The sequence below is a fragment of the Chelonoidis abingdonii genome, chromosome 2 (genome assembly GCF_003597395.2).
Source record: "Chelonoidis abingdonii isolate Lonesome George chromosome 2, CheloAbing_2.0, whole genome shotgun sequence".
Taxonomy (NCBI): domain Eukaryota; kingdom Metazoa; phylum Chordata; order Testudines; family Testudinidae; genus Chelonoidis; species Chelonoidis abingdonii.
The window spans coordinates 177,852,103-177,869,984 of NC_133770.1; the positions used below are offsets into that span (position 1 = coordinate 177,852,103).

General features: G+C 38.5%; 1 protein-coding gene across 11 annotated transcripts in view; it reads left to right on the plus strand.

Annotated features, from left to right (window-relative positions):
- PRP4K (pre-mRNA processing factor kinase PRP4K) overlaps window positions 1–17,882 on the plus strand; it is a 54,772-nt gene that overhangs the window by 32,793 nt on the left and 4,097 nt on the right. For all 11 annotated transcript variants that reach the window (XR_012655315.1, XR_012655312.1, XR_012655310.1 and 8 more), the window contains exons 8-14: window positions 3,468–3,558; window positions 4,278–4,425; window positions 5,500–5,637; window positions 6,574–6,727; window positions 14,873–14,987; window positions 15,563–15,714; window positions 16,321–16,407. Coding sequence is in view for 3 of the 11 variants with exons in the window: in XM_032798409.2 (XP_032654300.1) it covers window positions 3,468–3,558; window positions 4,278–4,425; window positions 5,500–5,637; window positions 6,574–6,727; window positions 14,873–14,987; window positions 15,563–15,714; window positions 16,321–16,407 (885 nt within the window). In the remaining 8 variants the exon portion in view is untranslated. The remainder of the gene's footprint in view (window positions 1–3,467; window positions 3,559–4,277; window positions 4,426–5,499; window positions 5,638–6,573; window positions 6,728–14,872; window positions 14,988–15,562; window positions 15,715–16,320; window positions 16,408–17,882) is intronic.

Sequence of the window (17,882 nt, forward strand, 5' to 3'; positions counted from 1 at the left end):
GCAGTGGGCATCATCACACCTCAAAAAAAGGGTGACAGGATTGTTAGTCACAGACCAGTTCTGTAGTTACAACATTGCCTTTGGAAAGATGCTGTAGGATTTAGTTAAATCTACAATTACTTGGTTCTTCTTATAGGTTCAGGATGCTTTATTTTCTCAAAATCTTCATGACATATTTTAGGCGGCACTTATCATCCTGCCTCCTTTCATATATGCTGTTGTCTTGGACTACCCTGGTGGTTTAGTATTTGAAAGGGGAGAGGTGTGCCTCTGTAACAGGGCAGGCTCCTCTCCTAACCCGAGATCCCCCACAATGTTTGATGCTTTCTGTTCTTTAGCACCACAAAAAGAACAGGAGTACTTGCGGCACCTTAGAGACTAACGAATATATTTGAGCATAAGCTTTCGTGGGCTACTCAGCCATTTTGCAACAGAAAAGCTTCAAAAACAGACTCCAACGAGAAACTGCTGAACTTGAATTAATATGCAAACTAGATACCATTAACTTAGGCTTGAATAGAGACTGGGAATGGCTGAGTCGTTACACAGTTTGAATCTTTTACCTGTGTTAAGAATCCTCACATCTCTTGTCAACTGTCTGGAATGGGCCATCTTGATTATCACCCTAAAAGTTTTTTTTCTCCTGCTGATAATTGCTAATATTAATTAATTAGCGTCTTAGAGTTGATATGGCTACATCCACCTTTTCATGTTCTGTATGTATTTATATCTCCATATTCTGTGTTCCATTCTGTGCATCTGAAGAAGTGGGCTGTAGCGCACAAAAGTTTTTGCTCAGATACATTTGTTAGTCTCTAAGGCCAGGTCTACACTGCGACTTTAAATCGGTTTAATGGCCGATATACCGATTTAACGCTGTATCCGTTCACACGACGTCGTCATTAATATCGAGTTAACGGCATCCTTAAATCGATTTCGGAACTCCTCCCAAACGAGAGGAGTAGCGCTAAATTCCGATAGTGATAACTCGATTAGGGTTCGTGTGGACGGAAATCGACGTTATTGGCCTCCGGGCGGCATCCCAGAGTGCAGCACTGACCGCTCTGGACAGCAATCTGAACTCGGATGCAGTGGGCAGGTAAACAGAAAAGCCCGCGAACTTTTGAATTACATTTCCTGCTTGCCCAGCGTGGAGCTCTGATCAGCACCGCTGGCGATGCAGTCTGAAATCGAAAAGAGTTCCAGCATAGACTGTACGGGAGATACTAGGTCTGATCGCTGTATGGGGAGACAAATCTGTTGTATCCAGCTCCGTTACAGAACACGAAATGCCAAAGCGTAATAAAAACTCCAGGATACACAGCGCTGCGTGACAAGCGTAACGGGAACCAGAGACTCAAATGGACGCTCATGAAGGGAGGGAGGGGTACTGAGACTCCAGCTATCCCACAGTCCACAGCAGTCTCTGAAAATTTTTGCATTTTGCAGAGCTCCCATGTCTGTAGGTTCAAACACAGTGTCGGCGGGTTCAGGGAACAGCTCCTCAGTTTATCCCCCCACCAACCCGGAAAAAAGGACAAGATTGCTGTGTACTAGGCGTTGCTCAATGCACTCCGCGAAAAAGGGCCAAGGGTTGTCTGCTGCCTTCACAAGGGGCGTGAGGCTGTCCCGCACCACCTGGGCAATGTTTCTCTGCCCATCAGGCACTGTGCTCTCAACACGGAAGTGGGAACTATGGATAGCTGAGGAACAGCTACCCACAGTGCACTGCTCCTGAATAGATGGTAGCTTTGGACCGTGGACCGCAACAATCGATTTCGGGATCCCACTGTGGACACGCTAAACCGATTTTATTAGATCTGTTTTGTAATATCGGTTTAAGCTAATTCGAAATAATCGTGCAGTGTAGACGTACCCTCAGGTGCCATAAGTACGCCTGTTCTTTTTGTGGATACAGACTAACACGGCTGCTACTATGAAACCTGTTAGCACCACTGTGAGTTTTATTTATATTATCTCCACAAAACTGCCATCATGATCCTGTGTATCAAATGTGTCTACAGTTTTCTCCTGTCCTTAGCCCTTTCTCCAGGGGGAGGGAGAGAAAGATATCTGACCACATGGATCTTATGTCCTCTGGGCTCTGCTAGCCTTCTCCTCTTTCACTTATTTTTTTCCAGTGCTTTTTAACTGTCCTCTTAACTAATGGGATAATTAGCTTCTTAGCTCATGAGCTTCTCCACTCCCCAAGTCTGATCAAATAATTAAATATGCCACTCCTCCCTTTGGGAGGCGTGGCAGCCAATTACTGCTTAACTTACCCTCCCAGCACTCTGTCACAGCCTCCCATATAGCAAACATCAGTCTAGTCCTTAGTGTTGTCATTTCTGCACTATTTTCACTGAATAACTGAAATACATACATGCAATCTAGTGGGATATTTGGGACTTGGAAAGCATCATGTTTGCATGTACATTCAATGACCTGCTTATTTACATGCAAACATCCCAAAATGTGTCAAGGATGGATTTTTCTTTTAAGGAAACAAAACCTAAAAATCATGGAATTAATGATTCTTACCAAATGTAATTCTTTAATTATAAGTGATGTCACCACAAACAAAGGGATAACAAAAAGCCACTGTAGTGGCATTCCATTAACAGTAAAGGAAAACCCTTTAAAATGGAAAAAAGGTAAAATTGTTGGGAAAATATTTTTATTTTCAAGCTTTTACAACCATGATGTAAACAACAGAAATAAAGAATAAAAAATAGAAAAGTAGTTGATATTGTTCCATTTAAAACTCAATTGAAAGTGCTTTTTTAGTTTTGTATATATTTTTTAAATTTGTCATGCTGATATTGATGGCTATATATTGCTTGTAGTTGTCTCTTGCTAAAAAAAAAAAAAAAAAAAAAAATTCACAGTATTGATAGTAATATCCATTAGGAATGATTAATTTATTCTGTGAAGTAAGAAGCAATTTCACAAAAAAAATTCAAGCATATCACCACCTCAGAATATCCTTTTCTAATTTTGACAATTATATTTTAGTTTTATTTATAATCAATAATTTACTGATAAATATATTGTTGTATTTTTGGAAAAAATATTGAACTCTAAATAATATGATCCCATAGTATTTTGCTTTTAACACTTCCCAAGAAGCTGGGGGAGAGAGACCACAAATCTTGTGTGTTACTAGGAGCGTACATTAATAACTTACTAAATTTTACTTATGGTAGCAATGAAAGCTTTATGTATCTGTACTATTTCGTAGTAGTTCTATTGATTTTTATCTCATAATTCTCATACATTGATGCTTAAGGGATATTTTGTCAATTTATTATTTGAACTGTAGAAATAGAAGAATATTGTTGGGAATGAGATGATAAATAACTGAATGGATTTCTAGTTTTCATAAGCAAGTGTAATGAAAAATCACGGTTATATACAAAAATGTATTTCGAATATAATAGAAAAGCTAATTCTTCGCTTTATTTCAGAGTGCTCGTCTTAGGGCTGCTGGCTTTGGAAAAGACTTCAAAGAAAACCCCAATCTCAGGGATAACTGGACTGATGCAGAAGGCTATTATCGTAAGTATTTTTTTGCTAACTTAATTTAAATTGTTGTCTAAAATAGGGTTGTTAAATGTAAAAGCACCTTATTAAAAAGATTTGCAAAATTATTTTGAAATTGCATACCACAGTGCCATCACTTAAAGTGTGGCTCACCCAAAGCAGCTGCATGTTCCTGCACTATAGTGCTCTGTCAGACTGCTCTCAGGTGTGTCACAGAATCTAATAGTCAAAGTAAAATTAAAACCTATCCAAAGTTATTTACAGCCATGAGATCTCCCTCCAGAAGGAAGGGTTACGTCAGCACGCTTGCCATGATCTGAAACCAAGAAAAACAGCATGCAAAGAACCTTGATGCCCATCGTGCTGTAGTTGTCACCCAGGACTCAGAATGGAAGCGCTTCAGTGAGCACATTTCTTCACTACTAAATGTTAAACTCAGCAGCAATTAATAAAGACCAACAGAAACGTTTCTTGTAATGGGGTGAAATGGGCATGCAGCTTCTAATATTGTTTATGAAAAGACTCCTGACCAAAGGAAGCACAGTTTCAGTTCCCCACAATTTCCGCAAACCTAGCTACAAAGCACTGTAGACTTGACACAATAATTAAGTGACTGCACTGTGTATCTTTGTTTCTTTCAGAACTACACAGAAAAGTTTCTTTTTGTGAGTTATTCTACTTGTGTGTGCTTAGCTCAGAATTTATCTTATTTCCCTCTTCATTTTCTTTCCTAGGTGTTAACATAGGTGAAGTTCTAGATAAACGTTACAATGTTTATGGTTACACTGGCCAGGGAGTTTTCAGTAACGTAGTGCGAGCCAGAGATATGGCCAGAGCAAACCAAGAAGTGGCAGTCAAAATAATCAGGAACAATGAACTTATGTAAGTCATGTTTTGTTAAATAGTAAAATAATGAGATTTACTGCACTAATAATCTAGTCATAAAGGTGGGGCTAATAATAATCTTATTAATTATCTGTATTGAAATTTTTTTCTATAAAATTTTCCAGTACTTGGTTTTATTCCCACTTGATGTTTCAAGTGAAATAATCTTAGGTCTATTATAGTCAATAGCAATCAACATCCAATTGATTACTATACGTAATTATACATTTTAATGAATATTTGGTAGCAGAGGCAGAGTCTTACTCCTATGTGGAAAGAAAATTATTTACAGCTGTTTTGAGACCTAGAGTCCCTTGTTGAGTAGTGTAAATGTTACAGTAAACAGTATTATCCAGTCTTATTGCAATACTGTGAATTTAAAGTTCACTGCTTGTGTCATTTCCTTTCCTTTCTCCATGAAGAGGATTTCCAATGTAAACCTCCTTTATCTATTTTAACTAGGGGGTTTTAAATGTCTTATTTTGTTATTTCATTAATTAAAATAAGTGATTGTACTGAATCAAGACTCTTAAAAATTCTCTAAAATAAAATAGTGACAGTGATACTTCGATTAGCTCACAGATTATATTTAAATGTGAATCTGTATGTGAATTTAAATAATATTAAGTGAACTCTCTATATCATGTGCAACCCATTCAGCAAAAGATTTGCTAATAAGTATAGTACAGTTTGTTAAATAGATACTGGATAGATTTTATTTATTTATTTATTTATTTATTTATAAACAGCAACTCTCTCAAAACCCAGTATTTGAGTCAAACCTCACAACTCTGTGTGGTATGACGAAATCTTACCTCCATTTTACATATGGGAAAAGGCAAAGAGGGGTTTTATATGGACATATGAAACACAAAAAGGTCAAGTCATTTGCCAAAGACAATAGATGTTGAGACTAAATCCTAGATCTTTTGACTATTAGGGCTGTGTTAAACATAAGACTGTTACTGCCTTCCTAACTTTTTGAGAGCCAGCCAACTTAATGCTCATGTTGAATGTCATGTGTAGAATTTCAATAAGTTCTGGGCCAAAAATGTATTTCTTTGTTTTTAGGCAAAAAACTGGTCTCAAAGAACTGGAATTTTTGAAGAAGCTCAATGATGCAGATCCTGATGACAAATTTCATTGTCTGCGATTGTTCAGACATTTTTATCACAAACAGCACCTCTGTCTGGTATTTGAACCACTCAGGTAAAATGAATATGTACTAAACTGTGTATAAAAATGAAAGTAGATTTAAGTGCATTTTAATCTTTTTTACTCTTAACTTGAAAAATTTCTTTACATTTGGACTTCTTTTACATTCTGCTCTTAATATGTCAGTAAACTTACTTAAGGCAATCAGTTCAAAAAACACTTCACAAATATACAGAGGAGTGCCACACTATTTTAATCTAATTAAAATGACAATGTCAGGGTGACATCTGGTCCATTACAATAACATGAATTAAAAATAGTTTGTTAGTATTCCTGCCCTGAGTCATCCTGACAATTGGCAATTCTTTTTACCGCTATATTTTTCTTTCCTAATAATCATAGTTTCTTCTTCAGCTGGAATGGTTTCAGAGGTTCAGAATGCATCATTACATTTGCTAAGTATGTTTGGGAACATGTTACCTGTGTATACAACCACACAGGATACATTCAGAGATTGTCCTTTTGCTCTGCTAGTTTTATAAACATTAGCCAATCTGTTTGCCTATGCCAACAACCAACATGGCCACCTCAACTTCTGTATTTCTCCTTCCCAAGTCCCAGTCTTGTCAATGTTTTTCTGCCCTATTTTGCTCCTTGAGAAAATTTACACAAAGACCATACAGCTGTTGAGAAACTATCATAGTTTTTACACACGAGACCTTCAGTGAATCCTAATGAAGTTGCATAACTGTTAGATAAGCACAGTCATGTCAGTAATTGTATAACATCTCTTGCTCTGATTGGCTGAGCTTCTATTTCAGTATAAGGCCTGATGACAAGGAATCTATTTCAAATTGGTCTGGTTTACGTGATTTTTTTTCCTATTGCCTAAAAGAGAATTAGTTTCTGTATGTTAAAATTGATGTTTAAAATATGAACATGCTATTCTTTGTTTAATATTTTTCCTATACTTTTTATATACATAAATAGTATGAATTTACGAGAGGTACTGAAAAAGTATGGAAAGGATGTCGGTCTCCACATTAAAGCTGTACGGTCTTACAGCCAGCAATTGTTCCTGGCATTAAAACTACTTAAAAGATGTAACATCCTACATGCTGATATTAAACCAGACAATATATTGGTAAGTAATATTTAACACTGTAAGACAGCCTGTACAAAATACATATATGTTTGAAAAGGGTATTATCTGAATTTTAAAGTCCAAATTTTGTCACATTTTACTCCAAAAAAAAAAAAAAAAAAAAAAAAAAAAAAAAAATAGCTTTTCATTTTGCATGAGGACAAAATTTAATTATCATGGTACAAATAATAAATAAGAAAACAACTGTAATTCAATCAAATATTTTCTGCTTCCAATTAAAAAACTTTTAACACTAAACGTAACCTAGTAACCTGTGATTTTATCCTTTAAACCAACACAGCAACTGCCCAGATCTCCGTTCATGTTCCACTCATACTTCTTCTAAAAAAAGGGCTTCAGTATTGCAAAGTAAGGAAGCACTCTTTCCAAGAAGAAAGATTTTGACTTCTTTTGAGATATTGGTAGCAAATGCTCCCTTTTTGTGAGGGTGCTAGCAAAGACATGTCTGCTGCAAGAACCAAACATGGTAGCTGGCATTAAGCTAATAAGCAAATAAGCTAGCTAAATTGAGAGGGTTCCTTTTGTTTGAGGGCAGTAAGAAGAACTCCTTAAACTCTCTTTGCTGTACCCTTGCAGCAGAGGATAGGTAAGGCATCATGGGAGTGAAACACCAGAACGCAGGTTGCTTCTGGTTCACTTGATGTATTTGTGGGCCACGTGACAGATTCAAATACTAGAGAATCTGAGCTTTCAGTTACTTAAAAATGTAAGTTTCTAGTCTTCCTGGTTGTGAAAATAACCTAAATATGAACCTAGTGTAAGCAATGAACTGTCTTTTGAGTGTGCACCAGTTTGAAACAATATCTGAGATCCATTAACTCCCTCTGTTCTCCTTCATTAATCGTATTGGGGTGTTAACTCTAAAGCAGAGGTTCTCAAACTTCATTGCACCACGACCCTCTTCTGACAACAAAAATTACTACACGACTCCAGGAGGGAGGACTAAAGCCTGAGCTCTCGTGAGCCCCACTGCACTAGGTGCAGGGGCCAAAGCAAAAGCCCCAGGACTTCAGCCCCAGGCAGCAGGGTCTGTAACCTGAGCCCCGCCACCCAGGGCTGAAGCCCTTGGGCTCAGGCTTTGGGCTGGGACTTCGGCGCTGGGCCCCAGCAAGTCTAACGCCAACCCTGGAAACCCCATTAAAACAGGGTTGCAACCCACTTTGGGGTCCATACTCAGTTTGAGAATTGCTTCTCTAAAGCATAATCATGATATTTTAAATATTAACATTAACTATTTAAGTGCTGATTACTTTAGTGGATGGAAGGGGGGTGGAAGTGAAACTCACAAAGCAGGAATTTGGAATTGCTGTAGGGAAAGAAATGCAGAGGGTAGAAAGAAGGAGAATAAAAGAATGGGAAAGTAGAGAAACAAAATTAAGCAAGCCACAAAGGGCAGAAAGAAGTAGTTTTAAATGTGAGCTTATTTTTTCATCGAGGGATGCTGAGTAGAACAATAAGATACTGAAGAAATAATAGAGAATACCTGAAAGTTTAATAAGTAAAAACCATATTCTACCCTTGAGCTTTATGCAAATCACTGGCTTGAGGGCCCTTATATAGTCTTAAATGTATACCCTGGCCCTTTTTTTTTTTTTTTAAAGAGAGAAGGTGGGGGGGAGGGGCAAATTCATATGTAGTGTATAACTCCTTTGAAGCCTCCAGTAACAAATTTGGCTCAGATTCTATAAAAACACGTTAAAACCTGTTTTTAATGGTCAAGTTAACTTAGGCTTGGTCTGCAGCAGTGGTTTTCAACCTCTTTTCATTTGCAGACCCCTCACAAATTTCAAATGGAGGTGCCAGACCCCTTTGGAAACCTTAAATGTATTCTGTGAGGATCCTCTCACAGGGTCCATGGACCACAGGTTGAAAACCACTGGTCTACACCACAAACTTTTGTTGATATTACTATGTCATTCAGAGGCGTGGAAAATCCACACCCAAGTTATGTAGTTATACCAAACTAGCCCCCAGTGTAGACAGCGCAGTGTCGATGGCAGGGCTTTTCTGGTCAACATATCTACCGCCACTTAGGGAGGTGGAGTACCTATGCTGATGGGAGAAGCTCTCTCCCGTCAGCATAGATAGCGTCTTCACTAAGCGCTAGAGCAGTGCTATAAGTGTAGACAAGCCTTAAGGCACAGCTGGTGTTAACTTGGTTCTCCCATCCCAGTTCTGAAGTTTGCATAAATGGAAAATCCAGTTTGCCTAAGTATCCTGTTTAATGTGACTATTCAAAGAGATTCTTTTCTAACCCGACTATATAGCTATGATATATCTCTCTCTGGCTGAACTGTGTTAAAATAACTTAGCTTTTCTTAAATACATTTTTAAAAATCAAATATATTGAGTTAGAATCCCCTGAAGGAAATCTGAATTGTTCCCTTAATGTTATCTAAGGTGAGAAGTCTGACTAATTTGAACTGATGGATGGCTTCCCTCTGTTCTCTTGAAAGTATCAACTAAGAAATAATTTCCGTGCTTAGAAGCATGATTTATAATAGTATTATAAAGGATTATAAAGACTTGAAATAATGAAGAGGATTAAGTTAAATGGAATAGGTCCAAAAACACCTACTCTAGCTCTCCACACAAATATCCAGAAACCAATTCAAGTGCTTAGATTGACAGGTTATATTATACATTCTAAGATTCAATCAGGACTTTCTTCTATGTTCCCTACAAAGTTTGAGCTTGGCTTAACTGATTTGTGGTCTGTTCAACCACAGAATGAGAATAGATTTTTTCCCCAAGATGATTATATCTCTTCTTATTAGTATAGTTGAAATAATCTGTAATAAATTTAACAGACAATATAGTATAATTTTAACCAAATAGATGTCTGAAAAAAGTGAGCAGGCAAGATCATAAGACTTTTTCTATTTCTAAAAGTTCCTATTTACACAATGACTAAAAGAGATTTCCACCTATAACATAGTTAAAATACTGAGTTTTAAAAATTGCTCACGAGAGTAAGAATACTGTTGTCCAAATACTTTAAAGCTAATCTTTAAATCTCGTTGTGAAAAACAAAGGCTTTATGTAAGGAATCCTAAAATAAGCATTCTGTCTTTCAGTTCTTCTGCCCAAGAAGCCTTAAGTGCACTCTTTTTAAAAAAGGAAATCAAACTGTGAAAGATCTTAAGGCCTCAATTCACATCCAAGTATCATTTAAAAAAAAAAAAATGTAATGTCCTTTTTTGAGTTGTCAGCAACCCCTAGAAATTACAGCTTTCCTACAACTACAGTGATCCAAGCCATCAATGTGATCCTCATTTTGATAAAAGGAATTCTCTATGGCATCTAGCCATTTACACACATGTAGGACAATATGTTCTAATAGAAAAATAAAGTTCTCACCTTTATAATGATATCTTCAGTTTATTCAGGGTCTTCTCCAGCTTTTGCAAATATTTCTGAATACAACTTGAAAAATTCTTGTATGCTCTTCCCCTTTGGTGTTTTTTGCATTAGTCATACTAGAAGTTCTGGCTCAATTTAGAATTTTGCTTTTTTCAGTGTATGAGTTAGTTTTCACTTTTCCGTTCATTCTACAAACAGAAACTACGTGCACATGCAACCCTACTCCTTTTTTCTTAGAAAAATCCCGCCATCAAAAAATTCCAGAGGCAAGTGACTTAAAGTTAAGCTCTGGAGTACAGTGAGGTCTCACACTTAAACATGTGTGAAAAGTACTGAAGTGCATTGATTTAATCTTAGCAACTGGCTGTTCAACTTGTGAAAGCTGAATAATATAACAAATAATAAAATAACATGTTTTCTGACTACTTGAACATATGTCCTACTAGAATATTTTTTCATATTAAAGATTCTAAATTTTATTACAGTATATACAAAATGAATATTTATGTTCATAAACGACTTCAGCAAATGTTCTAACTTCATATTGGCGGCATGAATTCTATTCCAAACAGTGTAGAACTTTCTAGAATATTTCTTTTTTTGGCCAGTGCTTATAGTTGATTCATTTTATTTGCGTATGAGGTATTTAAGACTTATTGGTGGTGTGGTAATCTAATAGAGGCTATATGTTTCCAGCTATAAGAATATTTGCCCAAAAAATGACATGAACTATGTAATATTAATTAGCTAATAACTACTAATTCCGATGTGCATGGTTATTACTGACACAAGTATCGGAGGGGTAGCCGTGTTAGTCTGGATCTGTAAAAGCAGCAGAGAATCCTGTGGCACCTTATAGACTAACAGAAGTTTTGGAGCGTGAGCTTTCGTGGGTGAATACCCACTTCGTCAGACGCAGGTAGTGGAAATTTCCAGGGGCAGGTATATATATGCTAGCAAGCAAGCTAGAGATAACGATAGTCAATCAGGAATAGGATGGGGCCCTGTTGTCTAGCGTAGAGGTGTGAAAACCAAGGGAGTGAGCGAGAAACTGGTCTGTTAATTGGCAGCCTTCACAGTTCTTGTTTAGTCCAGAGCTGATGGTTCTTGTCCAAATTACAGATGAACTGAATCTCAGCAGTTTCTCTTTGAACGTTCTGGTCTGAATTTTTTTGCTGCACACAGTAGGTTTATTTGGACCACCTTGAAGGCTCTGCTATAAACGGGTGGGGTATGGCCAGGAGATCGAGGGAAGGTTTGAAGTATGCCTTCTAACTACAGGGTTTTTTGTATATTGCCATTCCATTCTCTTGATTATCTATTTGTCTGTCATTTTCCTTTTCCGTAAGTGACTGTTCCGTTTTGGCAATTTATTTGTACATAGCAGAGGGCATTGCTGGCATATGATGGCCGTATTATTACATTGGTGGGACGTGCTTAATGTGAATGAAACCAGTGTGATGGTATGGGTATCTGTTTAGGGTCCTGTGATTGGTGTGCTGGTTTAGATATGTGGGCAGCAGTTGGCCATTCCGAGTTTTTTCTTGTAGCATGGAATTAGTTCCTGAGGTAGAGGTTACTATGGTATGGTGTGCAGGGTGCTGGTGAGAATACATTTTCAGGTGGCAGTTGTTGTCGGTCAAGGATTGGCCTGCCACCCAAGACCTGGTGGAAGTTGTGATCATCGTCCAGGATTGGGTTGTAGATCCCTGATGGTGCGTTGGATGGGTTTTAGGCTGGGGGTGTTGTGATGCCAGTGGAGTCCTGTTGGTTTCTTTCTTGGGTATTTGTTTGCATAGGAGGTCCTGGGTACACTCGGCTTGGTGATTGCTGATGTTGCGCGCTCGTGCGGGTGTTGTAGTTTGAGAATGCTTGGTGTGAATTTTTAGGGTGGTCTCTGGTCTGAGGGGTGAGCAAGATGCGGTGTACCTCAGTGCGTGGGCTGTAGGACAATGGATCGTGTGATGTGCGGGATGGAGCTGGGCATGAAGTAGGCATACGGTCAAGGTTTTTGATATTGGGCGTTGTTTAATGTGACCATCACTTTTTGCACATGTGTCTAGAAGTGGACCTCCTGTGTAGATGGTCCAGGGCTGAGGTTGATGGTGGGTGGAAGTATGTTGAAATGTGGTGGAATTTTTCTAGAGTCTCATTCTTCATGGTCCAGATGATGAAGATGTCATCAATGTAGCGTAGGTAGAGAAGGGCATGAGTGGACGAGAGCTAGGAAGCGTCTGTTCCAGCGTCGCCATAAAAATATTGCGCGTATTGTTGGGGCCAATAGCGGGTGCCCATAGCAGTGCACTGATCTGGATATATATATTGTATCAAACTTGAATGAGTTGTGTGTGAGTATAAAGGCACAGAGCTCAGCAGCAGTTTTGTGCTGTTGGCATATCAGGATACTGTTTCGTGACCGCTTGTCTATTCCTCTGTGCTGTGGATGTTGGTAGGAGGAGCGCTCTAATACCGATGGTGGCTAGGATGGTGTTTCTGGGAGGTGACCAATGACTTGTAGTCCCAGTGAATATCAGTGGTGTCACGGAGATAGCTGGGGAGTGCTGGTGCATAGGGTCTGTAGTAGAGAGTCCACATATTTTCCAGACAGTCCTCAGTGGAGAGTTGCAATGCCGAGCATGATGGGGGCGTCCAGATCAGGTTTGTGAGATCTGGGTCAGTAGATAGAATACCCTTGGCGGGGCTCTAAGGGTATGCTGAGTTGTTCTGTGTTAGTGTAGAGGAGTTCCTGTAGTAGATGGTGCCAGTTCCTTAGTGTATTCCTCAGTCGGGATCTGAGGAGTGGCCTTGTAGAATTTGGTAATGAGAGATTGTCTGGCGCCTCCTTTTGGTAGATCAGACCTGTCATGATTACAACAGCACCATCCTTATCAGCTCTTTGATGATAACTGTCAGGTTGGTTTCTGAGGCTGTGGATGGCATTCGTTCTGCAAGACTTAGGTTATGAGCGCAAGCGCTGTTGTTTTCCACGATTTCTGCGGTGCACGTCGCGGAAGCATTCAATGTATGGTCCAGACTGTCATTTCAACCTCAGGAGGAGTCCGTGTGAAGACTTGAATGGCTTGCCAATTACAGAACCAGTTTCTCCTCCCTTGGTTTTCACACCTCTACTGCTAGAACAGGGCCCCATCCTCCCTGATTGAACTAATCTCGTTATCTCTAGCTTGCTTGCTAGCATATATATACCTACCCTGGAAATTTCCACTACCTGCGTCTGACGAAGTGGGTATTCACCGACAAAAGCTCACGCTCCAAAACTTCTGTTAGTCTATAAGGTGCCACAGGATTCTCTGCTGCTATTACCGACACAGGAAGTAGATGTATGAATACCAGATTTAGAGAGTGAGAATTTTAGCCAGCTCTCTGGTTTGGCAATAGAGCCGAGTGCTGCAGCTCATACTATCCAGGTATGGAAGTGACTTTTGGTTGCTCTTTCCTTGGAATCATTGGAACTTGGCTGCATTGCAGAGGTGACTCACTCGGGCTCTGAGTGGAAAATGATGTGCCTTCATTACATGCACATTCTGGACTGATCTTCAGACAGGGAATGTTGTCTAGTTCTGTGCAGGCTGCTACCCTGTCTAATTCTGTGGAGCAGGGATTCTCAAACTTTTTTTTGCAGGGCCTCCCTTTGAAAATATTTCAGGCTGTGATTACCCTTGCCACCCTACTCTTGGTACTGGACATAACTTTTACTGGATATCCCTATAGAGCTAAGTGACCATACCATTCCCCCACTTACTTCTGCACTGCTGCTGGCAGCAGCACTGCCTTTAGAGCTGGGCGGCCAGCAAGCAGCCACTGCTTTTGGCTGCCTAGCTGTGAGTCAAGGGAAAAGGTGATCTTGTGACCCCCTTCCACAGTAGCCTTGTGAACTCCTTTTGGGTTGGGACCCCCAGTTTGAGGAACTTTGCTCTAGAGAAGTAGATTGGGGAAGATTTAGCAGATCCTCAGGACCTTTTATATGGCCAACTTTTGATCAAGCCAGATATGGCAAAGAGCCATTTCTTTGATGACTGGGGGAAGAGTGACAAGGACTCTGCTACTACTTGAAATGTGTATTGGTTCTGTATTTGGGGGAGGTGCACTCTGAGTTTGCCTCAGCTCAGAATTTGTGTATGTGTTTCTTTTGAAGGGGAAAGACACATTGGAATGTAAATAGTCTTCACTTATTAATCCTGCACATTGTTTGGGCTCATGAATGGCAGCCTGGGGAGCAGATTCCAGCCTTTCTTACCAGGTGTCATTCTTAACTGTGTACATAAAAGAATCTTTAAAAAATAAAAATAAAAATGAACACACAGTTCTTTGACATATTTGTCCATGGTTTTAATTTTTTTTGTCAGTCATGTTAACTCATTATTTTTGCTGGGCTAGTAACACATGCATTTGATATAAGTAGAGAGACAATATAAATTTGGAAATGTTATTTAACGGTCTCTCAGTTTATAGACAAACTAAAATTAGTCAAATTGATCAGTTAAAAATGAATTTTAAATTCAGTCGTTTTTATGACATTGTGCAATTCATTGTCATTTCCAGTTTAAGAGGATATTATAGTTTTATTAGAATACAAGGAACCAAGATAGAGTGAGAGGAATAAATATTAAAGTTAGTTAAGGGGATTATTGGATGATTTGATATTGTCTTGTTACTGGTGTATGACAGTTTGTGTACTATCACAGCATCTTTGACAATCTGTGTACTGTCACTGTGCCAGTAACGTTTTTATTTAATTTGCAGGTGAATGAATCTAAAACCATATTAAAGCTTTGTGATTTTGGATCAGCTTCACATGTTGCAGATAATGACATCACACCATATCTTGTCAGTAGATTTTATCGAGCTCCTGAAATTAGTAAGTTTATCTGAGGTATTTCTCTCTGTATTTAAATTATGTAAATACTTGACTGGTAATTATCATACATGTCCATATGTATTCGGAATATTGATGCTTCATAGATAATCTGAAAACTAAAATCAAAGTTAAAACAATAATCTTAATGTAGCCAGTCCCATGGTATGTCAGTAGCAGAACACACTAGTATTTGGTGAAAGAGAGCTTGAGATGCTCATTGTTTGGTCCTAGTGGAGTAGGGATTTGGGATGTTGCAAAGGCAGAAGAGACAGACTTTGCTGATCAGAAGTTCATATGACCTTTCTGGGGGGGAGGGGAGAGGGAATTTCGGTTGACAGTTTTCACTATTTTTTATTTTGTGGTGGCCAGGGCAAGTTACAGTTAAAGCACACTGTCATGGGAAAATGGAAAGACTTTCATTCTCTTTCTTTGGTACTTTACTCTTCTTTGGAATATGAGTTTTAAGGTAGCTCCTAAATCAGGGTTTACAGTATCTGTTTACTCTTGTAGTCTTTTATGTTTATGCCTGCTTTTGTGGTATTAACTGATGTAATCAAAAAACTCTTCTGTTTCAGTTATAGGCAAAATCTATGATTATGGTATAGATATGTGGTCAGTAGGCTGCACGTTATATGAACTTTATACAGGAAAAATACTGTTTCCTGGCAAAACCAATAACCATATGCTGAAACTTGCCATGGACCTCAAAGGAAAGATGCCAAACAAGGTAAGAAATGTGTAAACTGTTTAAAATCTCATATGAAATTGCAGTAATGGGCATCATAGTAAACACTGAATTTGGTCTGATGTCTTAACAGCCAACAACCTTTTGACTGTAGAATTTGTATTGATTATAAATTCTATGACGTGAAAGTACATGACTTCTTTTTCATAGACTAAGTGTTAAGTGAAAGCAGAAACCTCTTTTAGACACTGACCTGAAAAAATAAAACACGTAAGTAAATGGAAGATAACTGTGTGTGTTACCAACTGGTTTGAGTGACATTTTATTCAGTCTAGTCTTGCCAGAAGCTAGGAATGGGCGACAGGGGATGGATCACTTGATGATTACCTGTTCTGTTCAGCTGAAACACCTGACATTGGCCACTGTCAGAAGACAGGATACTGAGCTGGATGGACCATCGGTCTGATTCAGTATGGCTGTTCCTACGTTCTAGTAATTTCTTACTGGTCTCTGAAAGACTGTTAAAAGTATTAAGTAATTCATATTACTGTAAGTCAGTACATATAATCTTCCATTATGATAAGTCTAAAATCTGAAGTTTTCAAGTCAAAGAACTTTACAAAACTCCTGCCCCTGTTTTATTTTCAGATGATCCGAAAAGGTGTATTCAAAGATCAACACTTTGATCAAAATCTCAACTTCATGTATATAGAAGTAGACAAAGTAACAGAAAGGGTAAGTCTTAAATGAAGTAACTGAACTGTAATTTTTTAAAAAGTTGTTTAACTGTAATAATGTTTTAGTTATGAAATTCAGTAATTAATGGCCTATTAATTAATGTTCTAACTAGTACCAGGATACATTGTGAAGGCTGTTGAAAATATTTTTTTTCCTGCAGAATGCAGACAGTTTATTGTGATAGGTTAAATAATGTTCTAGCAACAAGGAATTTCCCTATGGTTTTGCATTTGTTTAAAAAAAAAATCTGGTTATTCTCAATCATAAACTGAGTACACTCCTTCATATAATTTAACCTTGTATAAATTTAACTTGAAATTATGAATAAATCTGAATGCTGCTGCATTCCTTTGTTTTGTTAAAATTAGAAAATGTGCATCTCTTATGTGAAATGTTTGTTATATAATATTCCCTTAAGCCTGGTCTACACTACAAAGTTAGGTCGACGCAAGGCAGCTTATGTCAATCTAACTACGTAAGTGTCTATGCTAGAATTTTGCTCCCATCAACATAACTGCTCCACTATGCTGACTTAAAAACTCCATCTCCACAAGAGGCGTAGGCCTGGTCTACACTAGGGGGCGAGGTCAATAAGAGATACGCAACTTCAGCTACGGGAATAGCGTAGCTGAAGTCGAAGTATCTTATTCCGACTTACCTCCCGTCCTCACAGCATGGGATCAACAGCCACAGCTCACCCTGTCGACTCCACTACCGCCGCACGCCCTGGTGGAGTTCCGGAGTCGACGGGCGCGCATTCGGGGATCGATATATCACGTCTAGATGAGATGCGATATATCGATCCCCGATAAACGGATCGCTACCCACGTGTAGACATACCCATAGAGTCAGTATTGATGTTAGATCGATGCAGTGTCAATATAAACACTGTGTTGTTTACATTGACTGTTACTGGCTTTCAGAAGCCATCCCACAGTGCTCCACACTGACAATACAGTCAGTAGAAGCGCTTCTGGTGAGGACATGCACCATCAACACAAGGAGCGTAGTGTGGACTGCAAAAACAATTAAATGACTGTGGTGGCTATATGCCAACGCAACTTAGACCAATGTAATTTTCTAGGGTAGCTCTCCTCTTAGGGATTATAATGTGTACCATTGAACAGTAGAGTGCACCGTAAAAATGCATCAAATTGGCAAATATAGAACATGCTCTCTCACTTAGAATTCTCAGTATACTAATCCACTGAGTCTCAAATGTAGAGAAGCAGGTCTTAAATGAGATGTGCAAGAAAATGAATGCATTTGGCATAAAGCACATTTATTAGTCTTCAGTTTTCAGTATTTCTTTAAATAACATTTACAGTAATAAGAGTTACAACACTAAATATGTGTTGAACAGCAGTAAATTTAGGAGGAATAACAGTGGAGAGAGAGAGAGTTCTTTAACTGGAATATGTGCTTCTTATTGTGCTCATAGTGGTTTTATTAACAGTGCTAATTTATATAGA